The sequence below is a fragment of the Choloepus didactylus genome, chromosome 3 (assembly GCF_015220235.1).
Source record: "Choloepus didactylus isolate mChoDid1 chromosome 3, mChoDid1.pri, whole genome shotgun sequence".
Classification (NCBI taxonomy): Eukaryota; Metazoa; Chordata; class Mammalia; order Pilosa; family Megalonychidae; genus Choloepus; species Choloepus didactylus.
This window is the reverse complement of record NC_051309.1, coordinates 151,168,133-151,187,877: the sequence shown is the minus strand read 5'-3', so window position 1 is coordinate 151,187,877 and position 19,745 is coordinate 151,168,133. Positions and strand designations below refer to the sequence as shown.

Below are 19,745 nucleotides of genomic sequence, written 5' to 3'. Positions count from 1 at the left end.
ACATATATTCTCTCATTTTACAGTTTACTTCTGCAGTCTTTGAATCACATCTTTTCATGAACGGAAATTCTTAATTTTAATATATCCCAACACATATTTCTTTTATAGTTTGTGCTTTGTGTGTCTCTTTTAAGAAATCCTTGCTTACACCATATTCATGAATATATTCACATACGTTTTATTCTAGATTAGTACTGTCCAAAAGAACCATAATATGAACACAAATTTGGGTCACATATGTAATTTCAGTGTGATTTTAAGTTTTTAGTTTCCACATTTAAAAAGTAAGAAGAAACAAGTGTAATTATTTGAATAAAATTGTTAATGAAATTTTTTGTTCATTTTTTTAAACTAAAACTTCAAATTCCAGTAGACATTTTACACCTAGAACACATTTCAGTTTGGACTAGGCATATTTCAGGTGCACATTATCACCTGTGGCCAATGGCTTTTTTTATTGGGCTGCCCATGTCTAGAAGCTTTAATGATTAGCCATCACAGTTAGCTTTATGATCCACGTATAATTGATTTTTGTATGTGTCATGAGGTGGCACACCTGGCAGGGATATTAGGTAGCTTAGAGAATCAAAGGAGGATCTTCAGGAATCAGAGCCAATATGAATGAACTAAAACAGGGCTCGATGATATCAAGACTATCTAAGTATCTCTCATCTCTATATATTCTCTTTTATCCCATGAGGATTTTCTCAACATGGCAGAGGACTTGGTTGCCAGTATTTCTTGGATCACATTCTTATATCTTCCAACTCACAATGACAGCTAACTCCAATTCTGTTTCGAAATATCCCAGCTTGAGTCAAATGTCTATTCTCTGCATTCAGGAGGTTGATTTTTTAATTAAAATTTTTTTTTTTTTGCCAGGCCTGGGTTATATGCCCATATTTTTAGGGGACAGAAACTTTACCAGAAAGGTGTAGCTACTGCAGTTTATCAAGTCTGTTTCTTCCATGAGACACTTTTAGGGAGCTGGGACTATGCCTTATGCACAGTAAGCACTAAATAAATATTTATTAGATGAATAGAATGGTCTCTTAATTTTTCAGAAATGTTTGAAATAAGGCCTAAAGCAGGAGGAAGAATATAAATCCATTTGCTTTGAAGTCATTTTTATGATATGTATTTGAAGACCATCCAAATTCTTAGTTTACAACTTTAGAACTGTTGATTATAAGGGTTTATTAACACAGAAGGTAATTCAACATTTTCTTTGTGTCCTGCATTTTCTGCAATTTTCTGCACGGCTGGAGGAGGTACACTCTTGTCTTGCCAGCTACGTGCAGCTTTCTGGAATTTTTGAGTATGACTCTTTTACATGGTAGTACAACCCTTTTGGCACATTAGCCCTAACTTCAGCAACTTTTCTTCATAGATGTATATATTTTTTTAATACTGCAAAGGAAGAGAAGGTTACTTGATGTACAAAGAAGATGTTTTTCTCCTTTGGAATTTATCTAACTCCCTGCCTAGTGGGGCTTAGGCTTAATTTATTAGTTAGGTCAATGAGCACAAAATTTAAAATTGAAGTGTGCCTCTGTGTTAGTGAGAGTTGGAAAATCATTTCCTGGGATTCCTAGTGTTCTACTTCTACTTTTATTAGAGTTAAAATGCACATATTAGAGTTATGTGCATTAATCAGGAGAATTGTCTAGGTAGAAGGACATGTAAGAAACAGCAAAGTTAACAGTGCAGAATATTTCTTTAGCTTCCTTTTCTAGGAATTTCAGTGAGATTGAGTGAGGCAAACAACCCCTTTTTGTTTTTTGAAAGATATAGAAGCTGACGAAAAGTATTTATTCTGCCTTTATAAAAACCTGACTTTGTACACCCAAAGCAAATTATGTGGGATTTAGGCAGATAACGTAAAACAGGAAATGGTGTAGCCTCCTTAATTGAATGGTAGAACATTGATACGATACACAGTTTTCTCAGGTGCCAACATAACAGAAATTGTTCTGACTTTCTTCATGGTATTTTCCTAATGGCTATTTCTTTCTTGTATTATCTTGCCACACCCCTTTCCTCACATACCTCTTATACACAGTTTCTTTTGTTTTTATTCGCAAGTTCAGAAACTTATTTTAATGGTGTGTGTAAATGTAGTTTCAGGGTAATGAGTATGTCAGTTCTTCTCAGTGGAGCCCGAAACTACATATAAACATAGCCAAAAGTGATATCTAGGATTTCTCTTCTTTCAGCATTTGTTTTGTAGACACCTGATTGAGAAAGTTAGTAGACTTCAAAAATATTGTGCCTTTCTTACTGTTTCAAAGTAAAATTTTAATCTTAGCTTACATTTTTAATGCATTTCAAAATTATAATCATAACAGTAGTTCCTACAATTTAGAAAAAAAATCACACATAACACCACTCCTTCTACAACTATTAGTGTGTGTACCTCTTTTCAGGTATTTGCTAAATGCGTGTTTTTCATGTAATAGTAATTATCGCTTAATTTTGAGATTAGGATTTTGGTAATTCAAGGAAACAATGCAAATCAAATGAGCATGTGTACCTTGTACCTTTTACTTAGTTTAGGAAATCATTTCCTGGCAATGAGAACCAGAAAATCACTATTTTCCAAAGCCGCTATCATTTTTAAATTTGTCATACTGAGATGGTGATTTTAAATACTGGTTTATTATAGGTCATAAGAAATAATTTAATCTTTTAAAGTTGAGTAGAACTCACAATTGTTATGTTTTTGACAGCAAGTCTATAATACAGAATCCTTTTATCTTTGTAAATATTGGATTTAGCTGTGTTGCTAGGAAACACAAAATAAAAAAGCAGGAAACAATTATGAAAGCTAAATTTCGTTGTTATAAACACTGCAGCTTTGGATTCCGCTCTATTAATAAAACAGTAGTGTAAAACGTTTTATGTGCAAGTTAAAGAAAAAAAAACACCTCAAATGAAGTAATCACTTCCTGTTTCATTTTGCATTTTCTTTTCTCTCGAAGAGCTTTGTTCCTCACTAGGAGTTGCTTTAAATGTCTGAGAAGGTCTGTTTCGAATTTACTACTTCTGGATTGTTAAAGATCCCTTTTAAGTGTGTGCTTTGTTTTCTGAAAAGCTTAGGTCAGTTGGGCAACATGCTGCTACTATTCAAAAAAAAAAAAAAAAAAAAAAAAGCGCTGAGTAATGCTGGAGCCCTCTCATGTGGCTGATGCAAACCTGGAGAATTTGCATCATCATTTAGCTGGAGTAAGTTGCTGTGACAGGCAGGAGCTTAAATACAAGCCCATGAGGAAGCTGAGCTGGTTTGTAATGATAGGGCGGCAGCAGCAGCCGCGGCAGCAGTGGTAGCACGCAGAGGTGGAGGGAACGAGAGCACTATGAACACAAAGGTGTTTCTCAGTGGTAATTAGATAGCCGTGAAGAATAAAATACACCTTTCAGTTTTTACCTGTGAACACAATAGCACTGAGGGACAATCTGAAAAGCAGAGAGGAAGAGATCCGATCAGTCACAGTAAGAAACACCAAAGTTGAAAGTTTGTTGGTTGGTTGATTTTTCCCCCCCTCTGTTTTATTTTTCCCCTGTGCGTACTGCCATGGTCAGGAAGCCTGTTGTGTCCACCATTTCCAGTGGAGGTTACCTGCCGGGAAGTGTTAACGGGAGGCTGCCTCCCGCGGGCGGCAAGGAGCCACCTGGGCAGGAAAAAGTGGTGCTGAAGAAGAAAATCACTTTGCTGAGGGGAATCTCCATCATCATTGGCACCATCATTGGAGCAGGGATCTTCATCTCTCCTAAGGGCGTGCTCCAGAACACGGGCAGCGTGGGCATGTCTCTGGTTATCTGGACTGCCTGTGGGATCCTTTCGCTGTTCGGTGAGTGCCACTTCTTCCCCGGGGGTGTGGCTGTGGGGCTGGGCAGTTTGCTCTCTGGGAAAGCAAAGGGTGGTTTTTAAGGAGCGAATGGTATAGTCTCCACGAACTTTCTGATTTTTTTCTTAGGCGTGTGAACTGCCCCCAAAATTGTCTGCTGTTAGCCTAATCCTGAATTCCCTCAAATTGCTGCCTGCCGGCTGTACTTTCTTTTCCTAAGACGAAGTATTTTCTGACTTCTCCCTGTGGCAATGAGAGCAAAGACTAACTTTGATGACCTGGGGAAATACACAGAAGCTTTCTGTCCTAGGCAGTTGTGCCTCATTAGGTGTGTTTGGGGCATCCTGGCAGTTGGCTCACTGAATGAAACACCTGTGAACTGAAACCCAGCATGGCCTCTTTAGACACAGAATTGAGTCCTTAGCAGAAGTTTTACTGAAGTTTTATGGGCAAAACAAATGGGTGGCAGTATTTTCCTTTTAAAATTTTAACTCCATTTGCTTGCCAGTTCCTAGTACCCTTTCAGAAGTCCCTGATGTGGAAAGATGTAAGATGACATAGAGTCAATCCCTATCGTAAGTGGGAATATTGCAGTGGCCTGAGCATGTTTCAGATTTTTTTCAGCCTTTCATCTCTTCCAGGTGCCTGTAAACTTTTGTAACATGAGTTGTGAAACTTCAGTTGGGTGTTTAGTTTGCTGTTTTTTGCTGAGATATATATCTCACTGGGTCTCAAGGAACCCAGAAAAATTGTCCAGCTGTTTACTGAGGTAGTCTGAACAGAACTTGTAGAAGTATGATTATTACTTTTTCTTCCATATTTAAATTTATTCTGTTGATCTGAGAATTAAAGGTAAAGGGGTGACAAATGCCTTCTCATGAGGTGGGCAAATTACAGTAAAGCCACCTGAGTTAGTTGTAAAGGTGACAAAATCTGTAAAGGTGTAAAGGTGACAAAATGGTCAAAAAAAAAAATGAACTAAATTTGATTTTTGCTATGCGATAAATGTCTAAAATGCATTTGTTCTCTGGAAAATACAGTGCTTTGATTCCAAAACACAATATTTTGTTAAAGGTACTAACTCGTCTAAACTCTAAGACCAAGTACTAACTCTTGTTCCTACACGAACCAAGCCATTCATTCTTTCTACTCAGGCCCTGCAATGTTTTAATTCACTGGTTTTGGCAGTGATCTAGAGAAATCAAATCCCCAGTACTAGGAAGAAGGCGTCTTAAGTAAAACTTGTCAAATCAAAGTCTTGGTTAGTATATAAAGATCTATAGAGGATTTTTTTTTTTTTTTGTATTTAAAAGAAGTTGTGGTATCACTTATTTGAATAGCATATGCCTTATAAAATATTTAGTAACAGTTGTGTATGATTATTATCCCTGTTCTATTCTCCATCCTTGTAGAAGACCTTGGATTAATAAGGTTATGAAAACTCTGATAGAGCCATTAGCCACTATTAATATTGAAATGGTTCTGACGTATATATTTATAGATACAAAGAGAAATCTAATTGTTGATCTTCTTAAATGACTTTGTGCGCCCTCAGCCTTTAATCTTAGTACAGTATTTAGTATATTCAGAATAAATCAATGTCTAAAAGCAAAAACCACAACCTGTTCCTGGACTTTGCATACTTAAATTCATATAGCTCCCTTTATGTGATTAGATTTTTGAAAAAAAAGTTTATATGGAATGCTCTGAATGGTGATGTTGATTTGTACTGTGAAAATATGCTTATGCCTAAGTATCTCATATCAAGCCAAAGAGGTTCACCAGGAAAATACCAGCAAAGAGGGCTAGCTAAGGTTGTACTTGACTTGGTATTCTATTACTAATTACAGGGAGTGTGCTCTTGTAGTCATCTACTTATCTATATTTGCATTGCATTTGTCACTTTAGTTACTACAAGTTTTTTAGCAGAAGTGCCTCGCTAACAGGAAACAAAGCAGAAATATAAGGAAAAAAATTATTTCTTTTAAAACTCTATAGAATTCTGGGGCTAAGTATAAGGAATCTGCATATTTGGTTAACATTTTTTTTTTTTAAAGCTACAGTCAATACATGGATTTTTACATTCTGTTTTGAACTTTTATCATCTGGGAAAAATAGTTACGGAGCTTAAGACCTTTAAATGAAAAACTCATTCCATAGAACTCAATTTAAACCTAGGGGCAACCATCCTGAAGTTTCAGCAAAGCATACACAGGTCTAGATATTGATTCCCTGGCAATGAAGTCTGAGGTACTTAAGTCTATTCCCAACAACATTTTATATTGGATGCTTTTCTGCCCAGCACATCAACATGGTGGCTGGTTCCCAACAGGGTTAGTTACAACTAGTTAGTTATAAGTAGGTGGAATATATCAGTGGTTCCCAAAATATCAGTCTGAAAACTAGTTACTTTAAGAATCATCTGAGGCAGTTTTAAACAAATAGAGATCCTTGGATGCCTCAATTGGAGAGTGTGATTTAGGGAGTCTGTGATAAGGCTTTAGAGTCTATTTTTTGTTTGTTTTAAAAATTAAATATTCTTCCCAGGTGATTCTTACGCAGTGCGAGTTGCAGAAACCAGATTAATGATAATGAGATTTCACCAAATATCAAAATTATATTCATTTTGGACCGTTCTATCTGAAGTTTTACTGATTAGTAATAATTTTCCTTACTTTTTGGCTCTGAGGTAGGTTAGACAACAATTGTGTGTTACATTTGATCACTTAGCAGCAGGGATAGAACTTTTCGCATAATCTCAATGCATAATTTTCCTTTTCTTCATAATTTAATTGCTCAAATAGGCTTTGTAATTTAATTGTTCTTTAGGGGCTTGCCATATGTAAGTCCAAATGTTACCCGTGGCACAGAATGTCACATTTAGCCACACAGTCGCCTTATGAAGTGAGATTGACATCTCCATTTTAAAGGAGATGAAACTGAGGTTTGGGAAGGGTATGTAACTTGCCCAATGTCCGTGTGAATTTTACTAATAAATGTGAAGGTCTTGATTTATAATCTGTTTTACCTAATGTACATAAATATAAATTCAATTGTCTCTTTTTAAAAAGCATGCTATTTCAACCAACCAGAAGTGTAAATTGCAAAAACGGTCAAGAAAACCTTTACTCTGTTCTTAGAGAATGTGAGTCAATATTAATTTTATTGATGAAGAAAATATACCCACAAATTAAAAAGTCTTGTAAGGCCTAGAATCCATATTTTTCCGAAGAGCAGATAAAGCTTGTTTATTTTGATTTGCCATGCAAGTATCATTTATTTAAAGGGTTTTCAGTATAATGAAGTCAATCTGGAATCATTCCTTGTCTGGGTCAGTACTATTGGTGTCTGCCTTGTCTTCTTTTCCCTTATTCCAAGACTTGAGATTCTAAATTCTGAAGCATATGATATTGTTTTAGAAGTTTGTCTTTACCATCTCAAATGAAATTGCATTGTTCTAATGGAATGAACTAGATCTCCAATTAGGGGAAGTTACAAGAGGAACTTGGTGGCTCTTTGCACTTAATGACCGTTGTTTGTCTTGAAATAAGGCTGTCATTCAGACCAGAAATGGAAGTTACATTGCAAGCAATACAAACATTTTTCCATCAATTCTACTGCTGGGTGACTTGGTAACATATTAAATTTACAGTTCTTATTATAAATATTTCACAGGTGCCTTATCCTATGCTGAACTGGGAACAACTATAAAGAAATCTGGTGGTCATTACACATATATTCTGGAAGTCTTTGGCCCATTACCAGCTTTTGTACGAGTTTGGGTAGAACTGCTCATAATACGGTAAGAGCATAGATAGAAGAAAAACAAAGAGGAAAAAGTAAACCTCCTCATTATATTGTTTTTCTAAATCAACCTGATTATTTTTAAGTAATAGGCATATGTGTGTCATATGATTATGTCATAAACATGTCTACTTCAGGACATGAAATCTTTGATAAAATATCTTTCTGAATTAATATTTTTAATGTAACTGTGGTCAGTGGTAGTGTTTTACCAACCAGGCTAAACTTTTAAAGGATCTGCTTTTCTTCAATCTTCAATTATTCTCTGGGACATTTCCAGGAAAAGAGGTTTGTTTGAAATGATATGAAGCATGAAAATCCACTTTGATCAATCATACATTTTGGCTGACCAGAAAAATAAAATGCTATACTAGAAATTGGAGTTTCCTCTTATTGTAGATCATACCATTAAGTCATTTAAATTTGCTTAGTTTTTGTGACTAAGGAACTTCTGTGCCTACGAGCTTAGTGTGTCATTGAGTCTTATGTTTTACCAAAACTGAAAGTTTACTTGATGGTAAGTGACTCATTTCCTGATATTAAGCAAATCAGTGAACTATGGTTGTGAAAATCTTTTTTTATTTTATTGTTGTAAGCATGTGTTCCCCTTCCTCATTGTCTTGGTTTAAAATCAACCCAAAAAGTGCTAAGTCACTCTGAGTAGCAGTTTTTCTTAAACTTTGTGGGAAACTTGTGACGTCATATGAGTGTTTTACAGAACCACAGCTGCTTAAGATTAACTGCTTCAATAAAATGTGACTTCAGAAAATGTGAATGGTCTGATTACAGAGCTGAACAAGAAATAACTAGAGAAGCCTACTCTGACTGTAATCTTATCAGACATCCACAGCTAAGATCTCACATGAACCTTTACTTTTTCATTTGCAGAAGCCACAAATGCAGAGCTAGTAACTATTGACTCAACACTAATCATGAATTTTGTGAACTTAGACATCTGTTTTTTAACAAAGAGTTTCAGAACAGTATTTAATGCTTTGTTAAGTCTGTTTGTGCTTTAAACAATTCTGAATTATTTAAAACTTGTTATAATAAAATGATAATAAAGAAGTATTTTCTTCCTTCTTTAAAATCCCTTTACCTAGAATGTGCCATCTGCTCCCTTCTGATTATCTAAATCTTAAATACTCTTCAAAGGTCTCATTAAATCATATCTTTTCTACAGTTAATTTCCTGTTCACCCTAGTTTCTAGTATTTCTTTCCTCTCTTAATTCTGAAAAATTTGGCCTCTGCTTCCCATTTGATATTTAACATGACACCTTGAATTCTTACTTAATATTTTAGGCATCTGTGTTCTGTTTCCCTGTCAAACCTGCAAGCTTATAAATCACATAAGATCAGGTTCCACACTTTTATACAATTCTTATACTGCTTACTTACAGTGCCCTGCATATTGTAATTATTAAATTCTTTTTGTATTAGTTACTCGACATTTAACATTTTAATATTTTGAATACAATACAGTCAATGCCTAAATGAGTGCACTACTTACTTAGAGGGCTGCCGTGTCAGGATAGTGGATTTTGGGATCTGATAAACTTGAACTTGAATCCTTCTTTGGCCATCTATTATCTGTGTGATTTTTGGTTAATTGTTTGGACTTTCTAAGCTGCCTCTGTAAAACGAGCATGATCATGCCATCTGTAGTTGTCCAGATAGATACATTGCTCACTCATTAGTGTATTCATTTCAGAGACTGCTACTGAAAGGTGATGGGCAAGTCAAAGAGATCTAAAGTAGAATGAGCCACAATACCTGCTCCCAAATAGCTCACAGTCAGATTTTGCTTTAATTGTAAGAAACTGCCTCATGATGTTTGTTTATGTATATATTGTCGTTTTGACAGAAAATTGCCCAGATATGTTCTAAAGGATTACTTGATAAGTTCCTATATCCCTTTGTAATTAGGGATTCATATTTCTGGGTTGGCCTTTCCTACAGGTAGAACAATGGATGATTTGAGGGGTGACAAGATATCTAGGCATTTTAACATTTCTATTACCAACACTCACAACACTGAAATTCTCCCCCTAATAATTATACCTTCACATTAAGCCAATCTTGCCAGAAATAATCTGTAAAACAGAGATTTCAAAAAAGAAATATCACCTATCATTACCTAGGAGGAGTCATTAGACTGAATCACTCATTCAATATACATTCAATATTTAATGAGTCTGTACTATATGACAGACACTGTACTAAACACCAGGGATAAAAAAGTGATTAAGATAGATATAGTTTTGTACTCATGGAGTTCAGGGTCAATTGGGGGAAATCATTTCATTAGCCAGGAAATCACATAAGTGAATGAAAAGCTGCTACTGTGATAAGCACTGTGAAAGGGGAGCCATGGGCTTCTGTAGGAGGATCTGAACCAGCCAGGGGGCCAGAGAAACTTCCCTGGGCAAAGGAAGATTGAAGTAAGAACTGAAGTAGGACTATCAATGGAAGGAAGAGGCTCCAAGCAGAGCCCATTCATATCTCTCCAGGGGGACATAGTAGAATGAAAAGGTAGACAAAGCTTAGACCAGATGGAGCCTTGAGTACAATGTTAAGGATTTTGCATTCCGAGTATGTTTTGAAAGTATTGAAATGGCATGATCAGAGTTCGATTTATACATCAAAAAATTTCAGCAATGGTGAAGAACAGAGGAAAGTTTTTTTTTGGGGGGGGGGGTGGTGGGGTTGGAGAATAGGAGAATCTCTGTGAAAAGTGAGAATCAAGAAATTTATGGTGCTGTTCGGTATCAGCAGATCAAGGTTGGGAACACATAATAGTGGTTGGTTTTCTAATAATCTTGTATCAGGCAAGGATATTGGGTAACTACAAGAAGGAAGAGGAGCTGAAAAGGAAGGCTAACATGAGAAATGGGATAATTCCCTGGTCTCACGTGTGTATCTAAAGAATATATATATATTTAAAATAAAAAGGCGTGTATAATTTTCTCATAGAAATCTTTGAAGAATTAAATGAGAATGGTTTGCTACCTGCTTTACCATATACCTAAACTTATTTCATTTTCTTGTCTCATGCATGTTTTATCAATTTTACAAAGTTACAAGAGTGCTATTATATTTCAACTTATACTTTAAATATTTCTATAGAATTAAGAATAACCACTTGGTTCTTCAAGTTTTCATCTATACAATAAAAAAATAAGAATAATACTGGATTATATTTGAAAAGAACACTTATGAACACTAAAGTAGGCCAAACTTTGTGTTCATTCTCCTGACCATGACCTAAACCATTAGATCTCTACCAGCTAAAAAATTCAAGCTGTGGCTGGAATTCAGTTGTTCACTTACCTGGAAGGAAGACTGTTTCTTGTGAGGCTGAGCTCTACCAGGATCTCAAGCAATAAACTAGATTCTTAAGAAAAAAAAATGTTAAATATGAAAGAACAGCAGCAAAGCAGATAGTCCCCAGCCTTATTCCTGAGGATATGTGAAGTTTAAAAAACTTGGCCAGTAGTGTTATTGGCAATATTTTATTTAGACTGTCCATGCAACCTAACCAAATATAGAGTTCTGAAAATATGAACTTACTTAACATGTTTCATATGCCGAATAATGGTACTTTGAGATGGAAAAAGTTTGGTGGAAATGCTATTTATTTTTTTCCTGTAGTTAACCTCAATTTATTTTTTCTAGCCCTGCAGCCACTGCTGTGATATCCCTGGCATTTGGACGCTATATTCTGGAACCATTTTTCATTCAATGTGAAATTCCGGAACTTGCAATTAAGCTCGTTACAGCTCTGGGCATAAGTGAGTATTATAGGTATAAATATGTAAGAAAAACATAAGTCATCAGAGGCAAAGTTCCTTCAGCCTTTTTTGAGTGTAGGACTGTTCCCCACATCATGTTCTTTTTGCTTATAGTTCTCTGCCAAATTTGTATTGGAGAATAAAGAAAAAAAATTAGAATTTGGAATGATTCCTGATATTATGTTTCTTACCAGTTTTTGCATTGGATCAATACATAAGGTGACTAATCTTTTAAAATACACAAAAATCAGCAGGTTAGTAAAATAGTAAATGGATTGTATATAAAAAGAGACTTTTAAAATTGAAAACCCAATTATCTTATGGATTTTTAAATTAAAAATTATTCTACCTCAACAATAACATGTCAAATTACATATCACTTATCCTCATGGAGCTATGTTTATGTGCTAGGTATATGGGTTGTGTTCATGCATGTTAGAATGTTACCAGCTATCATTCTAAATACCATTATAAAAGTGTCACGCTTTTAGCTGCATATTGGTGGTCATGGTAAAAGTCTTTTTTCAAGATTTGATTAACTGTAATATTTCTTAGTTTTTCTTTATGTTCTCCAAATTAGGAAGTTGCTCTTTTTTTATCAATGGATAAAACAGAAATTTTGGAATAGTAGAACTTTTTAAGAAAGGAAATAAAAAAAGAGGAATATGCACAAAATTACATTAGTGATATGAAGCCCAATATAACTAAGTTCTTATAAGAATCTAGAGTTCAAACCCTTGAATATCGTGTGAAAAGGATAACTTAATTCTAGATGCTAATCGAATGGCTGCTTGAGGAATCAGTTTGATCAGATTTGATTAAGTTTTGACTACTCAGAAATAGAAAGCTACACAAGAATAACTGAACGGCATACTCATGAAAGAATTTTTAGAAGATTTTCTGCCTGCTTCGGATAGAAGGTTAGTGAGATGTGGAAAGAGTTTAATTGCATGAATTGCTTCCCTGTTTTCCCTGGGGAAGGAAACTGCTAACTAACTCTCACTTTTTTTAAGTACTCTACTTCCTTTTAGTCAAATTAGTAAAGATGAATAGTTTTTGCTTATCCTGAATCCTGCACATTCTAGTAAATAGAAATCATGGGTCAGGAGCATGGAACTTCATCTGGGAAACCTTGGATACTCATATTTGGCTGCTCTCCTCTGCCCCAATACTGACATAACTTCCTTTACCTGGTATGAAAGTCCATGAATTTTCACTGCTCTTGTAACTGCAAAAGGCATTGAAGTATATTCGATATTTAAAATGCTATTTAGTCTGTTGTTCTGTGGTTTCCTGAAGCTAGTCCCTACATAAGTATACATTTAAATGGATGAATACTGTAAAAGGAAGCACTTCCTTAAGATAAGAGATCTAGTCTTCAACCCCTCCCTAACAACCTGTGTCTCAATTTCTTTATTAGTAAGAAGCCCGGCCCTACTTGTCATACCCTGTAGGAGTAATTGGGTGGAACAAACAAAATACCTTTTATAATTGCATAGTAAAAACAAAACAAAACAAAACAAAAAACAGTTCTACAAAGGTATTATTTCTTTTACAAAATTGTCTCTTCTTGGCATCATTAAATTATATGAAAGAACATAAAATGTTTAGAACTAGTTCTACTAGCATTTCAAATATAGCACCTGGAGTGGCTCTTTAAATCTTCTGAAGTCTGGCTTTACCTACTCCATTTCCACCATAACTAAATACCAAGATAACCAATTCTTGGGTAGATATGTGTAGCAACAAAAGACACAAATACCTCAGAACATCCACCATATCCTTTAGGAGGATGACAAATAAAATGTGGAATCTAAGTGAGCTCAAATCCCAGCCAAGGTAAACATAAATCTTTACAGAGAGAAAGAGCCGTTACAAGTTTGAAAGAACTAGATATGCTCATGAGATCAGAGATGTATTTTTGAGCTACTTCCTCAGTTGTTAACCTATGAGCTGGAGGTAAAAGTGCAGCCTCAAGAATCAGACTACCTGGGCTCCAATCCTACCTCCACACTACTACCTGTGTGAACATAGGCAAATTAATAATATCCCAGGCACCACCTGCTCATCTGAAAAATAAGGCCAATAATGGTAATCTTTTCATAGAGATACGAGAATTAAATAATATTACCTGTGTAAAGTCTTTGCACAATGTCTACCAGATGAAAATAGTTTATATTTATTTAATGCTTAATGTTTTAAATCCCAATAGTAAGATCCTGGATAGAGATGGTCTTCCTGATTTTTAATCTGATTTTATACAATCTCTGAAATTAATGCATATAGAAAATGAGTGCTAACAAAGAGATAAAGGCAACTCAGGCAACTGTTCTGAAAAAGCAGTGAAAAGATCCACTTCAATTAGTCATGTAGCATACATACATCATCCCTATAGTTTATCAGTTTAGCACAAAGCACTCAGAAGTCAAAAGTCAGGAAGAACCTGAACCTGTAAGAAAACCCAATATATCTGTGCTCAGTAATCTCCCTCTGCAAAACCAAAGACAGACTTGAATTACCATCAGTGCAGAAAGAATACCTGCCAGTCCTTAAATCACAGTATCAGTTATTAACATTCCCCTAAACATCCTCTTCAAATACAGCTTCCTTCAAATATGTTTTTCTTATCTCCAGGATTTATGGATATAGCGTTTATTGCTGCATTTCAGTTCTTGTGAAACTTCATATATAAGTAAATAAAAATGATATGTCTTTTTATTTTCATTTTGGTAAAGTTTAAGGCAGACACAAAATAACCCAAACTGATAAAATTACTGCTTCATGTGTGAGATTAGCAATTATTATTCAAAGAAGTAAAACTAAGACCAGAGAGCTTGCTCAGATTTCTTTGATTATTACAATGGAGACAGACAGTGCACACAAAACAAAATAGATATTATTTGTTTCAGAAACTCGGAAAGCTCTTGCATTTAGTGAATCCCAAATCCCCTTTCAATACTGTTGGATAAGCACCATACGTAGACTTAAATTTTGATGTAAAGATTCATGATGAAACAGCAGTTTTGGTCACTTGAGAATCTTCACTGTACCTGTGTACTGGTGGCCTTGTTACTTGTTAAGCTGCATCTTTCAGCTTCATAGATGTACATCTCAGCTGAAATTTGGTGTACCAAATTGTAAGTGCAATATCTGGGTGTTAGAGTTTTGAGAAACCTTAGAAATAAACCAGTCTTAGCCAGAATTTCTGTTTCAGCCACCAAGGTGAGATAACCCAATTCATAATATTTGTTTGATTTTTCTTCCATTTATCTAAGAAAACTTTGTATAAATAAAAGAAAATCCCCAAGACTATTTTTTTTTTCTCTATTTTAAGTGGTATTGGGCACTTACACTCTTTAGGAAGGAAACAAACCCCCTTTCCCGTCTCAAATATGTAGATGCTCCAAAAGAGAACGTGTCCTAGCTTTGTTCTTTATTTATTTTTCTTTCTCTCTTTCTATTTCCCTCTTCTTTCCTTTTTTCCTTTCCTCCCTTCCTTCTTACACAACAGCTCCCTTCTATTGTGAAGTAATCTCAGTAATAAAGAGAGCTTCATGTTTAAGGAGCTCAATTTAAAAGAAGACAGTGATCTTTTGTTGCTGGTGGGACCTTGATACTAATCTTTTCTCTTTCTTTTCTCTTTTCTCCTTAACTAAAATAGTATTCATTCCCATTTGATGACTCATTTATCACAGAGATCTTTGCATAGGAAAAGGAAAGGAATCACTAGATGATGAAGAGGGGAGCAACGTTGCATTAAATTATTTTCAATTTATAAGTGCTTCATTTTGGAGAGACAGAATTTTATTCTTTTGTCCTTCCTGTGATAAAATGATGCACTTTGCCATAAACAATGGACCTGTCTCTTCCCTTATGTTTTCTGCTTCAAACACAGATAAAATATTATAGTTAGCCTCTCCTATCTACTAATACTTATTCAGGTCTTCTGCCTTTCTAATAGGTCTGATCATTGCTCACTGGCTTACTTTTTCTTTAGTTACTCTCTATTTAACTTTGCATGGGATCTTTGACCCCTTATTTTTCTGGTCTGTGCTTTTCTTTTTAAAAGTGAAAATAGCTTTATTGATAATTTTACATTAGGAATGCTACATACATTTTTAAATTAAATAATGCAGAAAAGTAAATGGGATGAATTGAAAATCATTCACTATTCTATCATCAATAGATACCTGCTACTAGTGTTTTGGTAAATATTCTTTCAGGCTTTTCCTGACTTTATTTTCTCTCTCTGTCATTTTCTATATCTTTGTATCTAATCTGTCTGTCATATCTCCATCTTTCTGTCGTCTATCTAAATATCCCTCTATTGATCCATCCCTCTGTAACTTGCTGTACCAGTCAGTTATGTATCATGAAAACTCTTTCAGGTAATAAATGTTTAAATGCCTCATGATTTTTCAAGGGCTGCTTAGTAATCCATTAAAAGGATGTACCCTAATTACCCCTTCTATTGGTTAGGTTGTTTCCATATTTTTTCTATTATTTATTATGCATTGAAAATGCTCACATTGATTCTAAAATTCTGAAGTGAGCTTGTAAATACATCAGGCAATGGAAAATTTGAAGATAAATGTTGTTACTGAACATAAGGAAAACTACTCCCACTTGCAACTTGAATTATAAGAATTCTATGTTTTGTTTTATCCCTGGAGAAATTTCTTCATCCATTTTTATTTGTTTAGGGGGAATACACCTTTTGAAAAATAGAGCTTAGATACAATATGTGCAAATTTCCAAGTATGAAGTGGTTTGTTTTGTCACTACTAAGTATAATGTTTTGGAAAGAGTGGAAAGTTGAAATCCATTGTCCAGAATAACCTCAGTCTTGCCCGCAGAGTATAGGATCTCACCATTCATTTCATGCCTCCTTAACTGAAAATGGTTTTTGTAACTGAGATTCCAGCTCATTCATTCATGCATTCAACAAAAAAATGTGCTGATTATCTACCTGAGCCAGGCATGGAGCTGGATACTAGCACGGTGAAATGAATAACTCTTGTATCTTGGGGTTCACATGGTTAACAAAAGAGGGAGGGTGGATAGTGAGCCCTGCTTAGGAAACTAAAGACAGCACTATTAAGAAAGGGAAAGACTGCTAGCTTCAGACCCAATGTGCATCCTAGCCTGGGAACTCTTTTGGTCTGGTCATTTATAACATTTCTTCAAGTCACAAAGTATAACTTAGAAGCCTATAGTTTTCGGATGGGTTCAAAATCACTCTTCGGTGTACTAACGAAAGTGGGGATGAAAACCAGAAAGGGAAGGGCTGGCTAAGGATAGGCTTGAGGATGAGATCCCAGGCAACTTCTTGACATTTTGTCGCTTCTTGACATTCCTGAGTGTGATTCTCCATGGCAGATGGATATGCATGCCATTATTGAAGAGGGAAATAGTTGCTGTGTTCAGCTAAAGGGTCAGATGAAGCAATCAGACTGCATGCTGCTATGATTTCAGGATTTTTATGTAATTGTTAGACCTCTCCAATGTCCCCCCCTCATTGACTTGTACCAAGAACAAGAGAGGAATTCTTACTGTCCAAGGGTTTTATCCAATCTTCTCAAACTTTAATGTGCATAAAAATCACCTGGGGGAGGGGGTTGTTAAAAAGGCAGATTTGAATTCAGTAAGTCTGGGACAGGGCCTGGAATTCGGCATTTCTAATATGCTTCTAGTTAATACCAACCTTGCTAGTTCGAGCATGTATGGTAACAAGCATTTAAGCTGCCTTCATTCATATGAGGACTCACCTTTTGTAACTTCATCTCTTTATTTGCAGCTGTAGTGATGGTCCTAAATAGCATGAGTGTCAGCTGGAGTGCCCGGATCCAGATTTTCCTAACCTTTTGCAAGCTCACAGCAATTCTGATAATTATAGTCCCTGGAGTTATGCAGCTAATTAAAGGTATGGACTGAAAAGTAAATGCTTTTTAAAATACGTATCTGCTTTTGGTCTCTTCTAACACTAACTTTTGCTTGTACTAGCAGAACCTCCTAATTAGTCTCTGCTTGTGGACCTTAAACTCTATACAGTCATCTAATTGATTTGAAAAGCTGCTACATTGGGGATTAAGACAGGGCCAAGCAACACAGTGGCATCAGTGACTTCTCTCAGTATAAACTATTTGGTGTGAAAATTCAATGTGCTAATTATTTTGACTACAGTTGAATATGACCTCTTATTTTTACACTGAAATAGTTCAATGCTAGTAATGATACCTGGAAAATAATGAAAGAAGATCAATAATCCTTTTACTTTATGCTTATTATTCCTTTTACCTTGAGAGAATTATCCTGATGGAAGGGAATAGCTTTCCTAAAATTGAAATGTTATCTGACAATACAAATAGTTGTAAAAACTTGGTTTTTATCATTATATTATTTTTCATGTAGAACTTACATTTCTACAGACATATAACACTATTTCTGGGATTATTTGTGTTATAGAGTTTATTATTTAATAAGAAAAAATGAGATGGTTGAGGGGATGATGTTATTTAGAGTTTCAGTTGTTTCAGGGAGGAAGAAACATGCAATTGTTTGGATTCGGTGGGAATTGTTGGAAAAAAAAAAAGTCCAGGTAAGTTATTATAGTAGGAAATAAATCAGAAAGTGAGATGAAATTGTAAAGAAGTGACACACAACTTGGGCATGTTAAGTATTTAATGTTTATTTTGATATTGTCTGTTCCAAGGAAGGGAATTTATAGAGAAATTTAATGAAGTTGCAGGAGAAGAATTACACAAGGCAAAAGGAAATGCCAAAGTTCAGCAAAATTATCACTATTGGTAGAAGCATTAAACAACAACAAACACTGAAAGATCAATCGCTCTGTAGTTGGGGAAAGGCAGCTGCTGTTTTCCATTTAATAAGCCTAGTGGGAGATTTTAGAGCCCTCCTGGCTAAATGTTTGCATCAAATTTTGCAACCTCAGCCAAATCAGAATAAAAACAATAAAGATTTTTAATGCTATAGTTTACACTGAAGAGAAGGGTTGAGCTCGCTCTTCTAATTCACCTTGTCCCCCCCCCCCCCCCCAAAGAGCTGGCCAGCTCATAGTATATCTGGTCCACTAGAAATGTAGGCAGAATAATCTGTTTTGTTAGTTCTTTCTTTTTCTTGACTATTTAGTCTTCTGTAAGGAGTTTCCTTAGTTTTTGGAAAGTGCAGAAACCCTGTGTCATTGGTCCTACTTTAGTCCTAATTTAGACTCTAAAAGATGATACACATTCCCTTAAACTAAGATTCCTTTTGTTCATTTTCTTTTTGGTATAAGACCTTATAGATAACAGTAGAGATGAGACTTGTTTTGCTAAAGCTGACGAAATATGATATACCAGAAATGGACTGGCTTTTAACAATAGGGATTTATTAGCTTACAAGTTTATAGTTCTAAGGCCATGAAGAATATCTAAATTAAGGCCTCAACAGGATGATACCTTCTCCCTGAAGAAAGGCTGCTGGAGATCTGGGGCTCCCCTGTTACATGGCAAGGCACATAGTCAGCATCTGCTGGTCCTTCTCTCCTGGATTTCATTACTTTCATCTTCTGGCTTCAGTGGCTTCTTCTCTGTTTTCTGTGGGTCCTCTCTTAGCTTCTCTGGGGTTACTCTGGGAGCTTTTTCTCTGTCTTTTGTCCTCTTATAAAAGATTCCAGTAAGAGGCCTAAGACCCACCTGGAATGAAGTGGGTCACATCTCAATTGAAATAACATAATCAAAAGTTCCTACCTACAATAGTTCTACACAAAGCAGCTTCAAACAACCACAAGACTGTAGTCAATTTTTCCCATTTATTTATGTATGTATGAAATAGGTCAGTTTGCCCAAATGTTATTGTATTTCAAATTCCTTGAGAGCAGAGGTCATTATATAGCTCTTGGGTCCTTTTCAGCACTTACTGTAGAGTAACACTTTAATTAATACTTATGATGGCAATGTTTAACGTTCATTTAACTTTACCTCTTCATTTACTTTACCCAACAAAGAAATTTTAATTTCTCAAATTTAAAGTGAAGTTTCAGTATTTTGGAGAGCATTCTTAGCAGGTATGTTTATATATCTATTAATATAAAAAGGTGATTTTCTTCATCTCTAACTTGATCACACATTTCTCATATTAATCTGAAATTCAAGAAAGAGAAAAACTTTACAAGTACAAATTTGTGTGATCTACTCTAATAAGATCCTGAAAAGGTTGTGTGTTCTGTATTTACTCACTGGAACTTGTTAAACTTTCTTGAATATCATGACTTTTATCCTCCTAAGACCTGGTCATGCGCTT

The 19,745-nt window shown here is 35.2% G+C and overlaps 1 protein-coding gene across 2 annotated transcripts in view; it reads left to right on the top strand.

Moving 5' to 3' along the window:
- Window positions 1-3,293: 3,293 nt before the first annotated feature.
- Window positions 3,294-19,745, top strand: part of SLC7A11 (solute carrier family 7 member 11) — a 63,627-nt gene continuing 47,175 nt past the window's right edge. For both annotated transcript variants that reach the window (XR_005215960.1, XM_037830673.1), the window contains exons 1-4: window positions 3,294-3,851; window positions 7,524-7,650; window positions 11,329-11,444; window positions 17,242-17,367. Coding sequence is in view for 1 of the 2 variants with exons in the window: in XM_037830673.1 (XP_037686601.1) it covers window positions 3,575-3,851; window positions 7,524-7,650; window positions 11,329-11,444; window positions 17,242-17,367 (646 nt within the window). In the remaining variant the exon portion in view is untranslated. The remainder of the gene's footprint in view (window positions 3,852-7,523; window positions 7,651-11,328; window positions 11,445-17,241; window positions 17,368-19,745) is intronic.